This window comes from Culex quinquefasciatus, chromosome 1 (assembly GCF_015732765.1).
Source record: "Culex quinquefasciatus strain JHB chromosome 1, VPISU_Cqui_1.0_pri_paternal, whole genome shotgun sequence".
NCBI classification, from domain to species: Eukaryota; Metazoa; Arthropoda; class Insecta; order Diptera; family Culicidae; genus Culex; species Culex quinquefasciatus.
This window is the reverse complement of record NC_051861.1, coordinates 67,777,569-67,794,222: the sequence shown is the minus strand read 5'-3', so window position 1 is coordinate 67,794,222 and position 16,654 is coordinate 67,777,569. Positions and strand designations below refer to the sequence as shown.

At 47.4% G+C, this 16,654-nt stretch overlaps 2 protein-coding genes across 3 annotated transcripts in view; both read left to right on the top strand.

Moving 5' to 3' along the window:
- Nucleotides 1-16,654, top strand: part of LOC6052646 (transmembrane protein 120 homolog) — an 80,380-nt gene that overhangs the window by 41,314 nt on the left and 22,412 nt on the right. The gene's annotated exons all lie outside the window — the stretch shown is intronic.
- On the top strand, nucleotides 12,148-13,323 carry LOC6052650 (isoleucine--tRNA ligase, cytoplasmic). 2 transcript variants are annotated; one of them, XR_005276772.1, is made up of 3 exons: nucleotides 12,148-12,746; nucleotides 12,808-13,094; nucleotides 13,236-13,323. XR_005276772.1 is itself a non-coding variant. In XM_038249482.1 (2 exons), the coding sequence occupies exons 1-2, from the start codon at nucleotides 12,631-12,633 to the stop codon at nucleotides 13,028-13,030; spliced, it is 339 nt and encodes a 112-aa protein (XP_038105410.1). In that variant the 5' UTR covers nucleotides 12,148-12,630; the 3' UTR covers nucleotides 13,031-13,219. The 2 variants fall into 2 exon arrangements, 1 of the variants encoding a protein (XP_038105410.1); XM_038249482.1 differs by lacking the exon at nucleotides 13,236-13,323 and having other exon boundaries at nucleotides 12,808-13,219.

The following is a 16,654-nucleotide window of genomic DNA, read 5'->3' as shown; positions in this document are numbered from 1 at the left end:
CCCTCTCCTCGGACCATCGAGACGTGTACCGATTTGGTAGAGCCAACCGTCATAACGTGCTCTCCTTCACAGCCACACTCGTGGGTTCTCAACTCCTGTGACCATCGAGACGTGTACCGATTTGGTAGAGCCGACCATCATAACGTGCTCTCCTTCACAGCCACACTCGTGGGTTTTCGACTAGGCTCCTAGTCGTTCCTCCTCTGATCGTCTCTCCATTTCCGCTGGAGAGCCGAAGTGATCTGCGTCACCGCTCCGACGACCGCATTCCACTTGGCGATGTCGCTGCACATTCTTCGCACCACATTATCCGGGCTGGTGTCCGCTCCGATAATGGCCAGCATTTCGCTTCGCGCTGCCTCGAAGCGAGGGTAGGCGAACACCACGTGCTCCGGTGTTTCCTCGCAATCGACGCAGTCCGGACAGAGAGGAGACTCTGCATGTCCAAACCTGTGCAGGTACTTCCTGAAGCAGCCATGGCCCGACAGGAACTGTGTGAGGTGAAAGGTGACCGCTCCATGCCTTCTGCTAACCCACGTGGATACGGACGGGATAAGCCGATGCGTCCATCTGCCTTTCTCCGTGGTGTCCCACTCACGTTGCCACCTTGCCAGCGATTCGGCTCTCGCAGCTTCCCGGATACCTCTCGTGCCTCTCCGGGTGTAGCGCACGGTGTCCTCCTCCAGTGTGATGCCGATGGGGATCATTCCGGCTATGACGCCAACTGCTTCCGACGAAATGGTCCTGTACGCGCTTGCAACCCGCATGGCCATCAGTCTCTGCGTTCTGTCGAGCAGCGCTCGATTTCGCTTCGTCCCCAGCGCCGTCCACCATACTGGTCCGCCGTACCTAAGTATGGACGTCGCGACACTTGCCAAGAGGCGGCGCCTACTGCTCCTGGGTCCAGCGTTGTTCGGCATCATCCTCGACAGTGCCATGATTGCCTTAGCCGCCTTCTCGCAGGCGTAATCGACGTGGCTGTTGAAGTTCAGCCGGTCATCCACCATCACCCCGAGGTACTTGAGCGCTCTCTTCGAGTGCACGACGTGTTCTCCAACGTGAATCTGGGCCTGCTGCACCTTTTTGTGGTTACTAACCAGCACCATCTCGGTCTTGTGGTGAGCGATCCGCAGCTTCACCTCGAGCATCCAGTTCTCGATCATTGCGATTGCCTCCATAGCCAGCACTTCGACCTCCTCGACATTTTCGCCGGTTACCGTCAGCACTATGTCGTCTGCAAAGCCAACAATCTCTACGCCGTTGGGTAGTCCCAGTGTCAACACTCCGTCATACATTCCGTTCCACAGTGCTGAACCCAGAATGGATCCCTGCGGAACTCCCGCGGTAACAACAACGGTTTTTTGTCCATCGGCAGTGTCGTAGACCAGCACGCGGTTCTCGAAGTAGCTCTTCAAGATCATGCACAAATAGTCAGGCACCTTAATTTTGTGCAGCGCTGCTGCTATGGCCGCCCAGCTCGCACTGTTGAACACGTTCTTGACGTCAATCGTGACTATTGCGCAGCAGCGGTTCCCCCTGCGTTTTCCTCCGCGCTTCGTCGGCTTTCTCGACCACTTTCCGGATGGCGTCCACCGTGGATCTCCCTTTACGGAAGCCGAACTGCCTCGCTGCTAAGCCATGCTCGCTCTCCGTGTACTTGGTCAGCCGGTTAAGGATGATCCGTTCCAGAAGCTTTCGAGGGTGTCCAGCAAACATGTAGGCCTATACGATGATGGGTCCCCGGTGGTTTGCCTGGCTTCGGCAGCAACACGAGCTTTGAACCTTCCACGGGTCGGGGAAGTGTCCTTCGTCCAGGTCCAGGGCGAAATTCGGGATTCCATTCGGGCCGGGAGCTTTCTTCACCTTCAATCTCTTCGCTACTGCCACAAGTTCTTCGTTGGTGATCAGATGACCTTCGGCGTTGCTACCCCCTTCGTCGTTGTACGGTGTAGGAGGCCATGTCGTTGGGTCATATCTTGGGAAGAGCCATGTGTGTGTGTGTGTGTGTGTGTGTGTGTGTGTGTGTGTGTGTATGTGTGTGTGTGCGTGTGTGTATGTGTGTGTGTGTGTGTGTTTTTTTTTTTAACAAGGTCGGAATCTGCTACCAACCACCTGAGAATTCAATTCTCAGGTAGTGTGGGGTTGGGAAAACAAAAAAGAGTTTTCCCGACCCACTAAACCAGTCCTTGAACGCCGTGCCCTTGTCCCCGGGACCACCTTTCGGTATAACTTCGGGGAGGCGCATTTTCTGCACTAGTCTACTTACAGGATCCATGCCGGGTGCTAGAACCATTTCCTGTTCTACATACATATGAGTCCATGCGAGGGTTTAACCGCGCCCAAGAATCGCGTTGCTTTTGATCGGCTAGTCATATGCAGCCCTCTCCTTGGACCATCGAGACGTGTACCGATTTGGTAGAGCCAACCGTCATAACGTGCTCTCCTTCACAGCCACACTCGTGGGTTCTCGACTCCTGTGACCATCGAGACGTGTACCGATTTGGTAGAGCCGACCATCATAACGTGCTCTCCTTCACAGCCACACTCGTGGGTTTTCGACTAGGCTCCTAGTCGTTCCTCCTCTGATCGTCTCTCCATTTCCGCTGGAGAGCCGAAGTGATCTGCGTCACCGCTCCGACGACCGCATTCCACTTGGCGATGTCGCTGCACATTCTTCGCACCACATTATCCGGGCTGGTGTCCGCTCCGATAATGGCCAGCATTTCGCTTCGCGCTGCCTCGAAGCGAGGGTAGGCGAACACCACGTGCTCCGGTGTTTCCTCGCAATCGACGCAGTCCGGACAGAGAGAGACTCTGCATGTCCAAACCTGTGCAGGTACTTCCTGAAGCAGCCATGGCCCGACAGGAACTGTGTGAGGTGAAAGGTGACCGCTCCATGCCTTCTGCTAACCCACGTGGATACGGACGGGATAAGCCGATGCGTCCATCTGCCTTTCTCCGTGGTGTCCCACTCACGTTGCCACCTTGCCAGCGATTCGGCTCTCGCAGCTTCCCGGATACCTCGTGCCTCTCCGGGTGTAGCGCACGGTGTCCTCCTCCAGTGTGATTCCGATGGGGATCATTCCGGCTATGACGCCAACTGCTTCCGACGAAATGGTCCTGTACGCGCTTGCAACCCGCATGGCCATCAGTCTCTGCGTTCTGTCGAGCAGCGCTCGATTTCGCTTCGTCCCCAGCGCCGTCCACCATACTGGTCCGCCGTACCTAAGTATGGACGTCGCGACACTTGCCAAGAGGCGGCGCCTACTGCTCCTGGGTCCAGCGTTGTTCGGCATCATCCTCGACAGTGCCATGATTGCCTTAGCCGCCTTCTCGTAGGCGTAATCGACGTGGCTGTTGAAGTTCAGCCGGTCATCCACCATCACCCGAGGTACTTGAGCGCTCTCTTCGAGTGCACGACGTGTTCTCCAACGTGAATCTGGGCCTGCTGCACCTTCTTGTGGTTACTAACCAGCACCATCTCCGTCTTGTGGTGAGCGATCCGCAGCTTCACCTCGAGCATCCAGTTCTCGATCATTGCGATTGCCTCCAGAACCAGCACTTCGACCTCCTCGACATTTTCGCCGGTTACCGTCAGCACTATGTCGTCTGCAAAGCCAACAATCTCTACGCCGTTGGGTAGTCCCAGTGTCAACACTCCGTCATACATTCCATTCCACAGTGCTGAACCCAGAATGGATCCCTGCGGAACTCCCGCGGTAACAACAACGGTTTTTTGTCCATCGGCAGTGTCGTGTGTGTGTGTGTGTGTGTGTGTGTGTGTTTTTTTTTTTTACAAGGTCGGAATCTGCTATCAGACACCTGAGAATTCATTTCTCAGGTAGTGTGGGGTTGGGAAAACAAAAGAGTTTTCCCGACCCACTAAACCAGTCCTTGAACGCCGTGCCCTTTTCCCCAGGACCACCTTTCGGTATAACTTCGGGGAGGCGTTGCATTTTCTGCACTAGTCAACTTACAGTATCCATGCCGGGTGCTAGAACCATTTCCTGTTCTACATACATGAGTCCATGCGAGGGTTTAACCGCGCCCAAGAATCGCGTTGCTTTTGATCGGCTAGTCATATGCAGCCCTCTCCTTGAACCATCGAGACGTGTACCGATTTGGTAGAGCCAACCGTCATAACGTGCTCTCCTTCACAGCCACACTCGTGGGTTCTCGACTCCTGTGACCATCGAGACGTGTACCGATTTGGTAGAGCCGACCATCATAACGTGCTCTCCTTCACAGCCACACTCGTGGGTTTTCGACTAGGCTCCTAGTCGTTCCTCCTCTGATCGTCTCTCCATTTCCGCTGGAGAGCCGAAGTGATCTGCGTCACCGCTCCGACGACCGCATTCCACTTGGCGATGTCGCTGCACATTCTTCGCACCACATTATCCGGGCTGGTGTCCGCTCCGATAATGGCGAGCATTTCGCTTCGCGCTGCCTCGAAGCGAGGGCAGCCAAACACCACGTGCTCCGGTGTTTCCTCGCAATCGACGCAGTCCGGACAGAGAGGAGACTCTGCATGTCCAAACCTGTGCAGGTACTTCCTGAAGCAGCCATGGCCCGACAGGAACTGTGTGAGGTGGAAGGTGACCTCTCCATGCCTTCTGCTCACCCACGTGGATACGGACGGGATAAGCCGATGCGTCCATCTGCCTTTCTCCGTGGTGTCCCACTCACGTTGCCACCTTGCCAGCGATTCGGCTTTCGCAGCTTCCCGGATACCTCTCGTGCCTCTCCGGGTGTAGCGCACGGTGTCCTCCTCCAGTGTGATTCCGATGGGGATCATTCCGGCTATGACGCCAACTGCTTCCGACGAAATGGTCCTGTACGCGCTTGCAACCCGCATGGCCATCAGTCTCAGCGTTCTGTCGAGCAGCGCTCGATTTCGCTTCGTCCCCAGCGCCGTCCACCATACCGGTCCGCCGTACCTAAGTATGGACGTCGCGACACTTGCCAGAGGCGGCGCCTACTGCTCCTGGGTCCAGCGTTGTTCGGCATAATCCTCGACAGTGCCATGATCGCCTTAGCTGCCTTCTCGCAGGCGTAATCGACGTGACTGTTGAAGTTCAGCCGGTCATCCACCATCACCCCGAGGTACTTGAGCGCTCTCTTCGAGTGCACGACGTGTTCTCCAACGTGTATCTGGGCCTGCTGCACCTTCTTGTGGTTACTAACCAGCACCATCTCCGTCTTGTGGTGAGCGATCCGCAGCTTCACCTCGAGCATCCAGTTCTCGATCATTGCGATTGCCTCCATAGCCAGCACTTCGACTTCCTCGACATTTTCGCCGGTTACCGTCAGCACTATGTCGTCTGCAAAGCCAACAATCTCTACGCCGTTGGGTAGTACCAGTGTCAACACTCCGTCATACATTCCGTTCCACAGTGCTGAACCCAGAATGGATCCCTGCGGAACTCCGCGGTAACAACAACGGTTTTTGTCCATCGGCAGTGTCGTAGACCAGCACGCGGTTCTCGAAGTAGCTCTTCAAGATCATGCACAAATAGTCAGGCACCTTAATTTTGTGCAGCGCTGCTGCTATGGCCGCCCAGCTCGCACTGTTGAACGCGTTCTTGACGTCAATCGTGACTATTGCGCAGCAACGGTTCCCCTGCGTTTTTCCTCCGCGCTTCGTCGGCTTTCTCGACCACTTTCCGGATGGCGTCCACCGTGGATCTCCCTTTACGGAAGCCGAACTGCCTCGCTGCTAAGCCATGCTCGCTCTCCGTGTACATGGTCAGCCGGTTAAGGATGATCCGTTCCAGAAGCTTTCGAGGGTGTCCAGCAAACATATAGGCCTATACGATGATGGGTCCCCGGTGGTTTGCCTGGCTTCGGCAGCAACACGAGCTTTTGAACCTTCCACGGGTCGGGGAAGTGTCCTTCGTCCAGGCATTTCTGCAGGACTGTTCGAAACCTGTCCGGGAATGCTTGAACCGCCGATTTCAGGGCGAAATTCGGGATTCCATCCGGGCCGGGGGCTTTCTTCACCTTCAATCTCTTCGCTACTGCCACAAGTTCTTCGTTGGTGATCAGATGACCTTCGGCGTTGCTACCCCTTTCGTCGTTGTACGGTGTAGGAGGCCATGTCGTTGGGTCATGTCTTGGGAAGAGCCCTTCCACAATGACCTTCAGCTTGTCGGGACACGTTTCAGCCACCATCGATGGGCCTCTGATCTTCGCCATCGCTACACGATATGCGCTCCCCCAAGGGTTTGCATCAGCGTCTTGGCATAACTCCTTGAAGCAGTTTGTCTTGCTGCATTTGATCGCTTTCTTGAGCCCGGCCTTTGCAGACCGGTACTCCTCTCTGCACTCCTCTTTAGTTGTGTGTGTGTGTGTGTGTGTGTGTGTGTGTGTGTGTGTGTGTGTGTGTGTGTGTGTGTGTTTGTGTGTTTGTGTGTGTGTGTGTGTGTGTGTGTGTGTGTGTGTGTGTGTGTGTGTGTGTGTGTGTGTGTGTGTGTGTGTGTGTGTGTGTGTGTGTGTGTGTGTGTTCAATCAATCCAATATCCGTAGGCCGGCTACGAAATTATGGGAAAGTATAATTTGTATCAGTCTTGTTTTATGCTGATACAGCTTATCGCAGTCCCGGACTTTAGGTGGTGTTAGCCCTCGTGCTGCTTCCAATGACCCGTTTCAGAATGACAGGGCTCCTTGCGGTCCAATTCCGAGGTCATTGGGCATTGTCTGGCCCCGCTCAAATATAGACCAAGAACCAGAAGAGTCCTCGTCCTATCTTTAGACTTCCAATCTCATAAGGCAAACATGAGATCAGCGCGTATTTAATGTTTAATAAGTAGGCAAAATGTTACAGTTTCAGTTTCGCACGCACCATTCGTTAAAGTGGTTTAACTGTCTTTGCAGAGCTGAGCAGTTCAAAACGCTTCTAAAATCATCACCGTTGTTAGAAGCGTTTTGAACTGCTCAGCTCTGCAAAGACAGTTAAACCACTTTAACTGTGTGAAATGGTGACGATTAGCATAGAAAAGTGTAGCACAATCTCTTTCCACCGTAAACTCAAACCCGTGGTCTTCGACTATGCCATCGCCGGAAACACTCTTGCTCGGGTAACCCCAGTACGTGACCTGGGCGTTACCCTTGACAGCAAATTGTGTTTCACTGTCCACCTCCATGACATCGTGTCCAGAGCCAATCGACAGCTTGGATTCATCTTCAGGATCGCTGATGACTTCCGAGAAGTCGCGTGCCTACGTTCATTATACTGCGCGCTGGTAAGATCCATCCTCGAGTTCTGCTCCGTAGTGTGGTGTCCGTACCAGAGCACTTGGACTGCTAGAATCGAATCAGTTCAGCGAAAATTCACCCGGCTTGCCCTTCGCCGTGCAAGGAGTCCTCCGGTTGGAACACGTACGAAGAACGTTGTCGTGTCTTGCAGCTAGAGACTCTCGAGCGGGGCGGCACGTCTCACAAGTAACGTTTGTTGCCAAATTACTGGCCAGTGAAGTTGACACTCCTTGGATTCGCGCTCAAATTCAAATCTACACACCTGCTCGGCCACTTCGTCAACGCCAATATCTACAACTTGCTCACCGCAACACCAACTATGGACAGCACGAACCAGTTTGTTTCATGTGTAGTCGATTCAACGTATTTTCTCACCTGTACGATCCCAACATCTCCACCCCGCAGTTTCAACAACGAGCCCGACTCTGGTACTCTCATCAGCTTTAATCTGTTTTTGTGTTTCGTGTTGTTAGCATTTGTCTTTAGTTAAGTTAAGTTTTATCATTAAGACCACAAGTTGTCGGATGATTCAAATAAACAAATAAACAAATAAATAAATAGTCAAATCTCACCAAGTTTCTGGAACTTCCGGTAGCCCTCTTTATCTGTTGCTTCAAAGCATTCGAACGTGTTTCAGTCGCAGGGGACGTCTCCGGACGTCCAGTTGCGGGTCCTCAATCACGGACAGCTTGATCTTCCTCATGCCGATCCGACACATATCCTGGCGAGCGTCTTGTGATGATTTTCCTTGGCAGCTACGAACACGATCCTACGGTTTCATCTTCAACAGGAAATCGGGATTTACGAAAACCCCCGAAAAGAGCTCACCGGAACTTATGTTGGTTCACTCTTTAACATGATACAAGCTTACAAAAGTTCACATAACTCTTTGATTAACATGATCAATTTTGACTGAAACATTTTCACAAAACAAAACTCCGCGTCAAAAAAAACAATTCATTCCGCAAAACTGTATCTAAACTGTCATGCACTCATATTTGACGGGGAAATGTAAGTTCCGTTAGAGCCCCGCTGACGTTTGAAAGAGTGGCGGGCTGTGCAAACCAAAGCAAAACAACAACAAATATGAAGAAAAAATTCACAAATTTAAATTATAAAATTATTGCAAAAATGCTGTTATTTGCACTGAACTTCACTGATTTCCTAATCTTGGTGCCTTTTTTTACCACTAAACGCCAGCGGATGCTTTGAAGGCTGTGAAAAACACACCGAAAAACGTTTAAAATCGCAGACCGATCGAACGCGCTTCTTTCTCGTTTCACAGACAAGCAGACTCTCTTGTTTGCACATAAGTCATACATTGATTTAAAATAAACATCTCAAAGCAAAAATATAATGTTTAAAATGTGATTGATACTTAACCGAGCAAATGTGAAAATATCGTGCAAATCGTTCTGTAAAAAAAATAAACTGAAAATGTTGGGGTATAGTTAAAATTGTCACCGACATTTTAAATTAATTTAGGTGTGTTTTACGATCTGGGCGGCTTTGCGAAGTTTGACAGTTGCGTTGGAGATTTTGAACAGTGCACGTCGCGGTCATCACGCAAGATTTTCGTTGCCGTTTCCGTCTTTGTTGTCCCTCCGATTGTGTTTGTTTTTCGATCTGGGCGGTTTCGCGAAGTTTGACAGTTGCGTTGGAGATTTTGAACAGTGCACGTCGCGGTCATCACGCAAAATTTTCGTTGCCGTTTCCGTCTTTGTTGTTTCCCCGATTGTGAGTGTTTTGTGATCCGGGTGGTTTCGTGTTTTCGAATATTTTTTGGTTTGATCTTTCCACAGCCGGCTGTCTAAGATTGAATCATTTATTCTTAATCAACACCAAATAACCGGGAATAGTCTCATCCCCATCATCCGACTGTTTGCCTTAAGAATGCATAATACATCACAGCATAAAACAACATTTTTTGATTCGCATCATCCTCTATGATGATTCCTGGCCATTACCCTTACCCACTAATGAAATCCCAAGTAGAAGTAGTTTTTTTTCGGCACACGTGGGGTGTGGATATCGTATAGAACCCACCCTTTGTAGCAACCTATGCTAACTAACATTTCCGTTCCAATCCCCCCGAGATCTACAAACTGACATGGCGGGCGCCGTTGGTTGCCAATGACTGTTACCTATTTGCTCCAGATCTAGTTTCAGCGCATTCGTACATGCTGTTGATAAGGGAAACACAATTAGATCGTTCAAGCGTACGGTCGGTTGTATTGATAGGATATTACGGTCCTGTTCAGCAACGAAGAAGGACAACCATGCTCATGCTCACCGACATTTTTTATTAATTTATTTATTAATTTATCTTCATCTTGAACAGACTGTTTTCTAACTTCTAATTATTTTCTTAAAACTATCTTTACCCAAGTAACCATCCAGCACTAAACAAAGTCTCTGTTCAGCACTAACAGCGCATTTACAAAAACGAAGTTGACTTTATAGCTGTCGGCCACCATTGCTAGTACCAACCACTAGTGTCTTCCTTTTTATCTACAAGGACTTCGCCAGGATGGCACGGAGCTATGACGCCGAATACCCATATTTACACAAAGAATTATAGAGCGTCCGCCGCGGGATTCGAACCGGCGACCTCTGGATTGTGAGTCCAGTGCGCGGTCCGATTGATCCACACGGGAGGGACACAGCGCATTTAGGGAGAGTGGGAGACTTGATCCCCTTTTTTGTATCGCACATAACTCTGTCAATTACTCACAAAACTAAAAACTTTTTGCATAAATTGAAAGCTTAAACCAGAGTTCCCAAATGAACCGGTTAGGCTAGGTTCACCAATAAAATTGGTTCGGCTTAAACCTCCCTTTGTGGTTCAATCCTGGTTCAGTGAACCATGAACCATGGCTTAAGCCAGGCTAACCAGGCTAATGAAAACCATGACTATGCATCGGTGTTAAGGTGCAACAATGCTACCGTGTAACAAATTGATGATGTAACAATGTTACAGTGTATCGAATGATACGGTGTAACAATGTTACGGTGTAACGATATTACGGTGTAACGGATGTCACGGTGTAACAAATGTTACGGCAATGGTTACACTGCAACATTTGTTACACCGTAGCATTGTTACACCGTAACTTTGTCACACCGTAACTTTGTTACACCGTAACTTTGTTACACCGTAGCATTGTTACACTGTAACTTTGGTACACCGTAACTTTGTTATACCGTAGCTTTGTTGCACCGTAACTTTGTTACACCGTAACTTTGTTACACCGTAACTTTGTTACACCGTAGCATTCATTACACCGTAACATTCGTTACACTGCAATACTGTTACACCGTTACATTGTTACACCGTAATATTCATTACACCGTAACATCCGTTACACCGTGACATCCGTTACAGTGTTACGGTGTAACACGGTTACGGTGTAACAATGCTACGGTGTAACAATGATACGGTGTAACAATGCTACGGTGTCACGGTCTAACACAGCTCACCGTTTAGCCTAACATTCTTTGATAAGGTTCAAGCCTGGTTCAAGCCAATGGTTCATTTTGGCTAGCTTGCCTGATTTGAACCAAATGAACCATGGCTCACGGCGCTCGGTGAGCCTGAGCCGACGATGCTTGCCGACGCGTGGTGTGAACCTGAGCCAGAAAAATGAACCTAGCCGAGCCGATGGCTCAGGCTCGTGGGAACACTGGCTTAAACATTCATCTATGTTTGGCTAATAAGGGTATTTCATCAGATGAACTCTTCAAATCATGCCAAGCGTTTTAAAAAAATATTTTAAACCGGCATTTTAAAAATGTTAGGGGTAACTTGATCCCCCTTTCAACATTTTGAAGAAATCTTAAGCAAAATATTTCTTTTTCATCCAAACTTTTAATTTCCTATAAGTTACAGCAATTTCACATTAAACCTGTACGTTTGTGTTCAAAATTTAACAAGTTTAGTATATAAAATATTTAAAAACTTAAAATATTTTTTTTAGATCAAAATTAAGCATGTTTACAAAAGCTGGAAATTTTTGTTTACAAAACTTTTGAAAAAAGGTTCAAACTGCAGTAAGTTATGTACAACTATACTAAAGGAAACTAAGTATGAAATCCCAGCCCAATGGATTACCCGACGGGCCAAAATTTCTCATAGATGGCGTTGTTCGTTTGGTAGTAAGAAATTCAAATTTGCTCTGAGAAATTTACTTTTTAGTGAATATCTCAGCAACTACAAATCGTAGGGTGACAAAATTTGACCTGCTGATTCGCAAAAAAATTAGCTTTCACCAGGTCAAATTTTATCTCTAACTGACCTTTAATTTGGGAAATATTGAATTTAAATTGATTTCCCCCATACATTTTTTAAATCGCTTACTACCAGCGTGACAGCAGCCGCCATCATCATTTTTTCTCTTTCTCTCCCCGCTCTTGACAGCTAGATCTGTCAAACCATTGTTTTTGTTTTGAATGTGTCCGGCAAAAAATATTTGTGATTCTTCTACAATTTTCTCACTGGAATCAACCTCTAACTGGTCGGAATCGACAAAAAATCTTGATTAATGGTTGCCAAAGATGGGCATAATCTACGGGAAGGTGGCTGCAGGAAGGTAACTTGCCAGCAACTGGCGGAAGCGTCGAAGAAAATGCAAAAGAAAGTGGCCACCGCAAGGTCTGCTACGCGAAAGTAATCCTCAGTTTCGTCTAACTGACACGCTTCCGAATTGGCCTCAAAGATCCGCGTTCCGCTTCCTGTTGCAGAACATTAACCGGTTCGAGAAGGAGGATAAGATTGCTTCCGTACGATTTTCGTTTTGCTGCTCGCGAGTTTTCTCCCCTACGTAAGTTTGCTAAAAAGTTTGAAATACTTGAGAAATTTAACCAATTTAAGTTAATTCAGGCTCGGTTCGATGGCACGTCCAGTCGGATTGTTTTGGCCACCTTTACGGATGATGGACTCGTGCGCATGACCGCTCTAACCACCGGAATCCGTCGTGGCGCCCGTCTTGAAGTCGGAAGGCTCCTGCTCCGATTGCCAGTCCCGTTGCTGCAAAGGCCAAGGCCCCGAAGGAATCCACCAAGGGAAAGGTCCTGTTTGTGGGAAATCTGAAGCGAAACATCAACGTCCAGCAGCTGGCGGCGAAATTCTCTCCGTTCGGAACCGTTACGGCGCTCCGGCTCGTGATTAACAAGGAGACGGGACGCTCCAAGGGTTTCGGTAACATCCAGTACGTGGAGGCGGCCGATGCCGCCAAGGCCATGGTCCAGATGAACGGTCGCCTAGTGGAGGGACAGAAGCTGAAGGTGACGATGGCGCACCAGCCAAACTTTATGGAATTCTGAGATTTACCCAGACCGAACTGCACCCGTTTGGTGCTGGCCGCCGACGGGCAGAAGATGAGCAAGCGCAAGAAGAACTACCCGTACCCGTTGGAGGTGCACCACAAATACGGGGCGGACGAGCTGCGACTGTACCTCATCAATTCGCCGGTTGTGCGCGCGGAGAATTTGCAGTGGGTTTGTAATCTTGAGCGTTGCTTTAGAAGTCGTTGCTTATAATGATGATTCTTTCAGCTTCAAGGAAGACGGCTTCAAGGACATCATCAAGGACGTGTTCCTGCCGTGGTTCAACGCGTTCCGCTTCCTGTTGCAGAATACTGATCGGTTCGAGAAGGAGGACAAGATTGTTTATCGATATGACGCGGGTCGTCACGCAAGCAAGAGCTTGACGAAGGTGATGGACGTGTGGATACATCGTTCAAAGAGTCGCTACTGGAGTTTGTGGCCAAGGAGATGAAGGCGTACCAGTTGTACACGGTCGTGCCGCGGTTGACCAAGTCCATCGATCAGCTGACCGACTGGTATGTGCACATGAACCGCAAGCGTATCAAAGGCGAGTTTGGCGTGGAGGATAACTACCACGAGTTGGATACGCTGTACGACGTGTTGATGGCTATGGTGCAAATGACCGTTTACGCCCTTCCTGACGGAGTTTTTTTCAGCGGTTGCGCCAGCTGAACATGGAGAATATCGAGGAAGTGTGCACTTCCAGATGATGTTCACTTCAAATAGGAAGTACTTCGACCTGCCGATTGAGCGTGCCGTTTCTCGGATGCAGGCCGTCGTCGAGATGGGCTCTGTCATGCGCGGTCGTAGAATCGTCCCCATCAAGTACACGTTGACGGAGGCCAAGAACGACTTCAAGCAGGTCATCAAAGTGGTAAAAGTACTCACGGACCCCCACATCGCCAAACAGCTCAAGCTGGGCTTCTTCACCGTGCTCGGCCATCGCATCGAGCTGACTTCACGACCTGCTGATCTCGCTGAAACCCATCACGGAGATGCTCGTTTCAGACAAGCTAACGCTGCTATTCAACTCGTGCCTCGAGTACATCGTTCTGATCAAAATCTGTGCCGCAATATGCACACGAGATCGAGCGCATGCAGAGCGTCCAGAGAAGCTCGCCTGATTCCAGCAGATCTTTAGCGCTTAGAACAAGTTGGTGAGTTGAATGGAAGTAGTTAAAATTAAAAATATATATTTATTCAATTTGATTGCAGAGCATTCTGCGGGGAGTCAATGGTGGTGGAGATGAACCTGATCATGATCGGCCAGGTCTTGCTCGAATGTCACCTAGCACCGATTCCGCTAAGGAGCAATTCTCTACGAAATCGGTATTTTTTCAATTTTAATTTTTGTATTTTTTAATCCGACTGATACGTTGGTGGTGCCTTCGGTATGCCCAAAGAAGCCATTTTGCATCATTAGTTTGTCCATATAATTTTCCATACAAATTTGGCAGCTGTCCATACAAAAATGATGTATGAAAATTCAAAAATCTGTGTCTTTCGAAAAAATTTTTTGATCGATTTGGTGTTTTCGGCAAAGTTGTAGGAATGGATACGGACTACACTGGAAAAAAATGTTACACAGTAAAAAAAATTTGGTGATTTTTTATTTAACTTTTTGTCACTAAAACTTGATTTGCAAAAAAAACACTACTTTAATTTTTTTATTTTTGATATGTTTTAGAGGACATCAAATGCCAACTTTTCAGAAATTTCCAGGTTGTGCAAAAAATATTTGACCGAATTATGATTTTTTTAATCAATACTATTTTTTCAAAACAATCAAAATATTGGTCGCAAAAACTTTTCAACTTCATTTTTCGATGTAAAATCAAATTTGCAATCAAAAAGTACCTTAGTGAAATTTTGATAAAGTGCACCGTTTTCAAGTTATAGCCATTTTTAGGTGACTTTTTTGAAAATAGTCGCAGTTTTAGATTTTTTTAAATTAGTGCACATGTTTGCCCACTTCTGAAAAAAATATTTTTGAATAGCTGAGAAAATTCTCTATATTTTCCTTTTAGAACTTTGTTGATACGACCCTTAGTTGCTGAGATGTAGCTATGCAAAGGTTTGAAAACAGGAAAATTTATGTTTTCTAAGTCTCAGCCAAACAACCCAGTATTTTCCAATGTCGATATCTCAGAAACTAATGGTCCGATTTACAATGTGAAATTTTCCGATCTCTTCGAAAAAAATATTTAAAAAAAATTAAAATCAAGACTAACATTTCAAAAGGGCCAAACATTCAATATTACGCCATTTTAAAATGTTAGTTTTGGTTTCAAAATTTTTAAAATATTTTTTTCGAAGATTTCATATTTTAACATTGTAAATCGGACTATTAGTTGCTGAGATATCGACGTTAGAAAATAGTGGGTTTTGGGTGAGACTTAGAAAACATCAATTTTCCTGTTTTCAAACCTTTGCATGGCAATATCTCAGCAACTAAGGGTCGTATCTACAAAGTTCTAAAAAGTAAAATATAGAGAATTTTCTCAGCTTTTCAAAAATATTTTTTTCAGAAGTGAGCAAACATGTGCACTAATTTTAAAAAATGTAAAAAAAGTCACCTGAAAAGGGCTTTAACTTGAAAACGGGGCACTTTATCAAAATTTCACTAAGGTACAAATTTGATTTTACATCGGAAAATGAAGTTGAAAAAAATTTGCGAACAGTATTTCGACTTTAAAAAAAAAAATCAGTATTGATTAAAAAATTCATAACTCGATCAAAGATTTTTTGCACAACCTGGAAATTTCTGAAAAGTTGGCATTTGATGTCCTCTAAAACTTATCAAAAAATGAAAAAAATTAAAAATAGTGTTTTTTGCAAATCAAGTTTTAGTGACAAAAAGTTGAATAAAAAATCATCAACATTTTTTTACCGTGTATTTTTTTTCCAGTGTAGTTCGTATCCATACCTACAACTTTGCCGAAGACACCAAATCGATCAAAAAATTCCTTCGAAAGATACAGATTTTTGAATGTTCATACATCATTTTTGTATGAACAGCTGCCAAATTTGTATGAACAATTATATGGACAATCTAATGATGCAAAATAGCTTCTTTGGGCATACCGAAGGCACCACAAAAGTTTCAGTCGGATTAAAAATACAATAAAATCGAATGACCGAAATCTGAGAGAACTGCTCTAAGAACGATGAAGAAGAAGACAAGTCGAAGCTGTTTTTGTCGCAAATCGCGCCGTTGTCATAATATCAGGCTGCTCATCTGGAAGGCGAGTCGTCGCAACTTTCAAACGGGCACAAATGGAAAATGTTCCAAATGCCACGAGCGTGGATCAGGACCAGTCCAGAGAATCTTCGAAAACGATGACCGGCCACTATATTCTGGACCTGCTGCGAAGCTTCCGCCAGACATCAACTTCCTCAGCAATGACTGCAAAGAGCTCAGCTTCATGATCAACCAAACATGAACTGAATTGCCTCCGCCAGGAGCTCCTCGAGGCGTTCAACGACCTTCCTTCGAGCCTAGTTCAAGCTGTACACGATCGCCATCGCGAAGCTGATCATCCGCGCCGCGATCTTCGTAACCTAAATGTGTGCTTACTTGTTAAATATTAATATTAAATATTAAAATAATATGAGCGGGGAAGAAGGGAGAGGGGGGGGGGGGGTCTCAAGGTTGTTTTCTTCTTTTGTTTTATTATTGAACAAAATGTGATTCTTACGGGCCTTCGTCACTTCCCGCCAGGGGGAGTGCCTCAACCACGATGCGTCGCTGAATTCCAGTCCAGCGGAGTTCGAGCTGCGGCCGCTGTTGGTGTCGAAACCCGTTCCGGATCCTCGTGATGCAGATCCGCCAGCGGATCGTACTCCGAATCTTTGTCGGACGTTGGTGAACCCATGCTAATGCACGACTCTCCAGGAAGAGAGACCCAGCAGAACACGTGCCATAATCAGCTGCTGTTCAGAGGACAACACAACTAACGCATCGAGGCGGCAGCAATGCACCTGATCGGGGGTAAACCCAGTCAGTTCGAATCTCGTCCACGCAGTCCTTGGACATCGGATAGATCGTAACGTTGCCATCGATCCGGTCAGCTTG

Bases quoted from the DNA above. Each gene is read 5' to 3' on its own strand.
- LOC6052650 (XM_038249482.1), top strand. From the start codon at position 12,631: ATGAGCAAGCGCAAGAAGAACTACCCGTACCCGTTGGAGGTGCACCAC. The intron at 12,747-12,807 runs GTGGGTTTGTAA...TGATTCTTTCAG, and splicing joins GTGCGCGCGGAGAATTTGCA to CTTCAAGGAAGACGGCTTCA.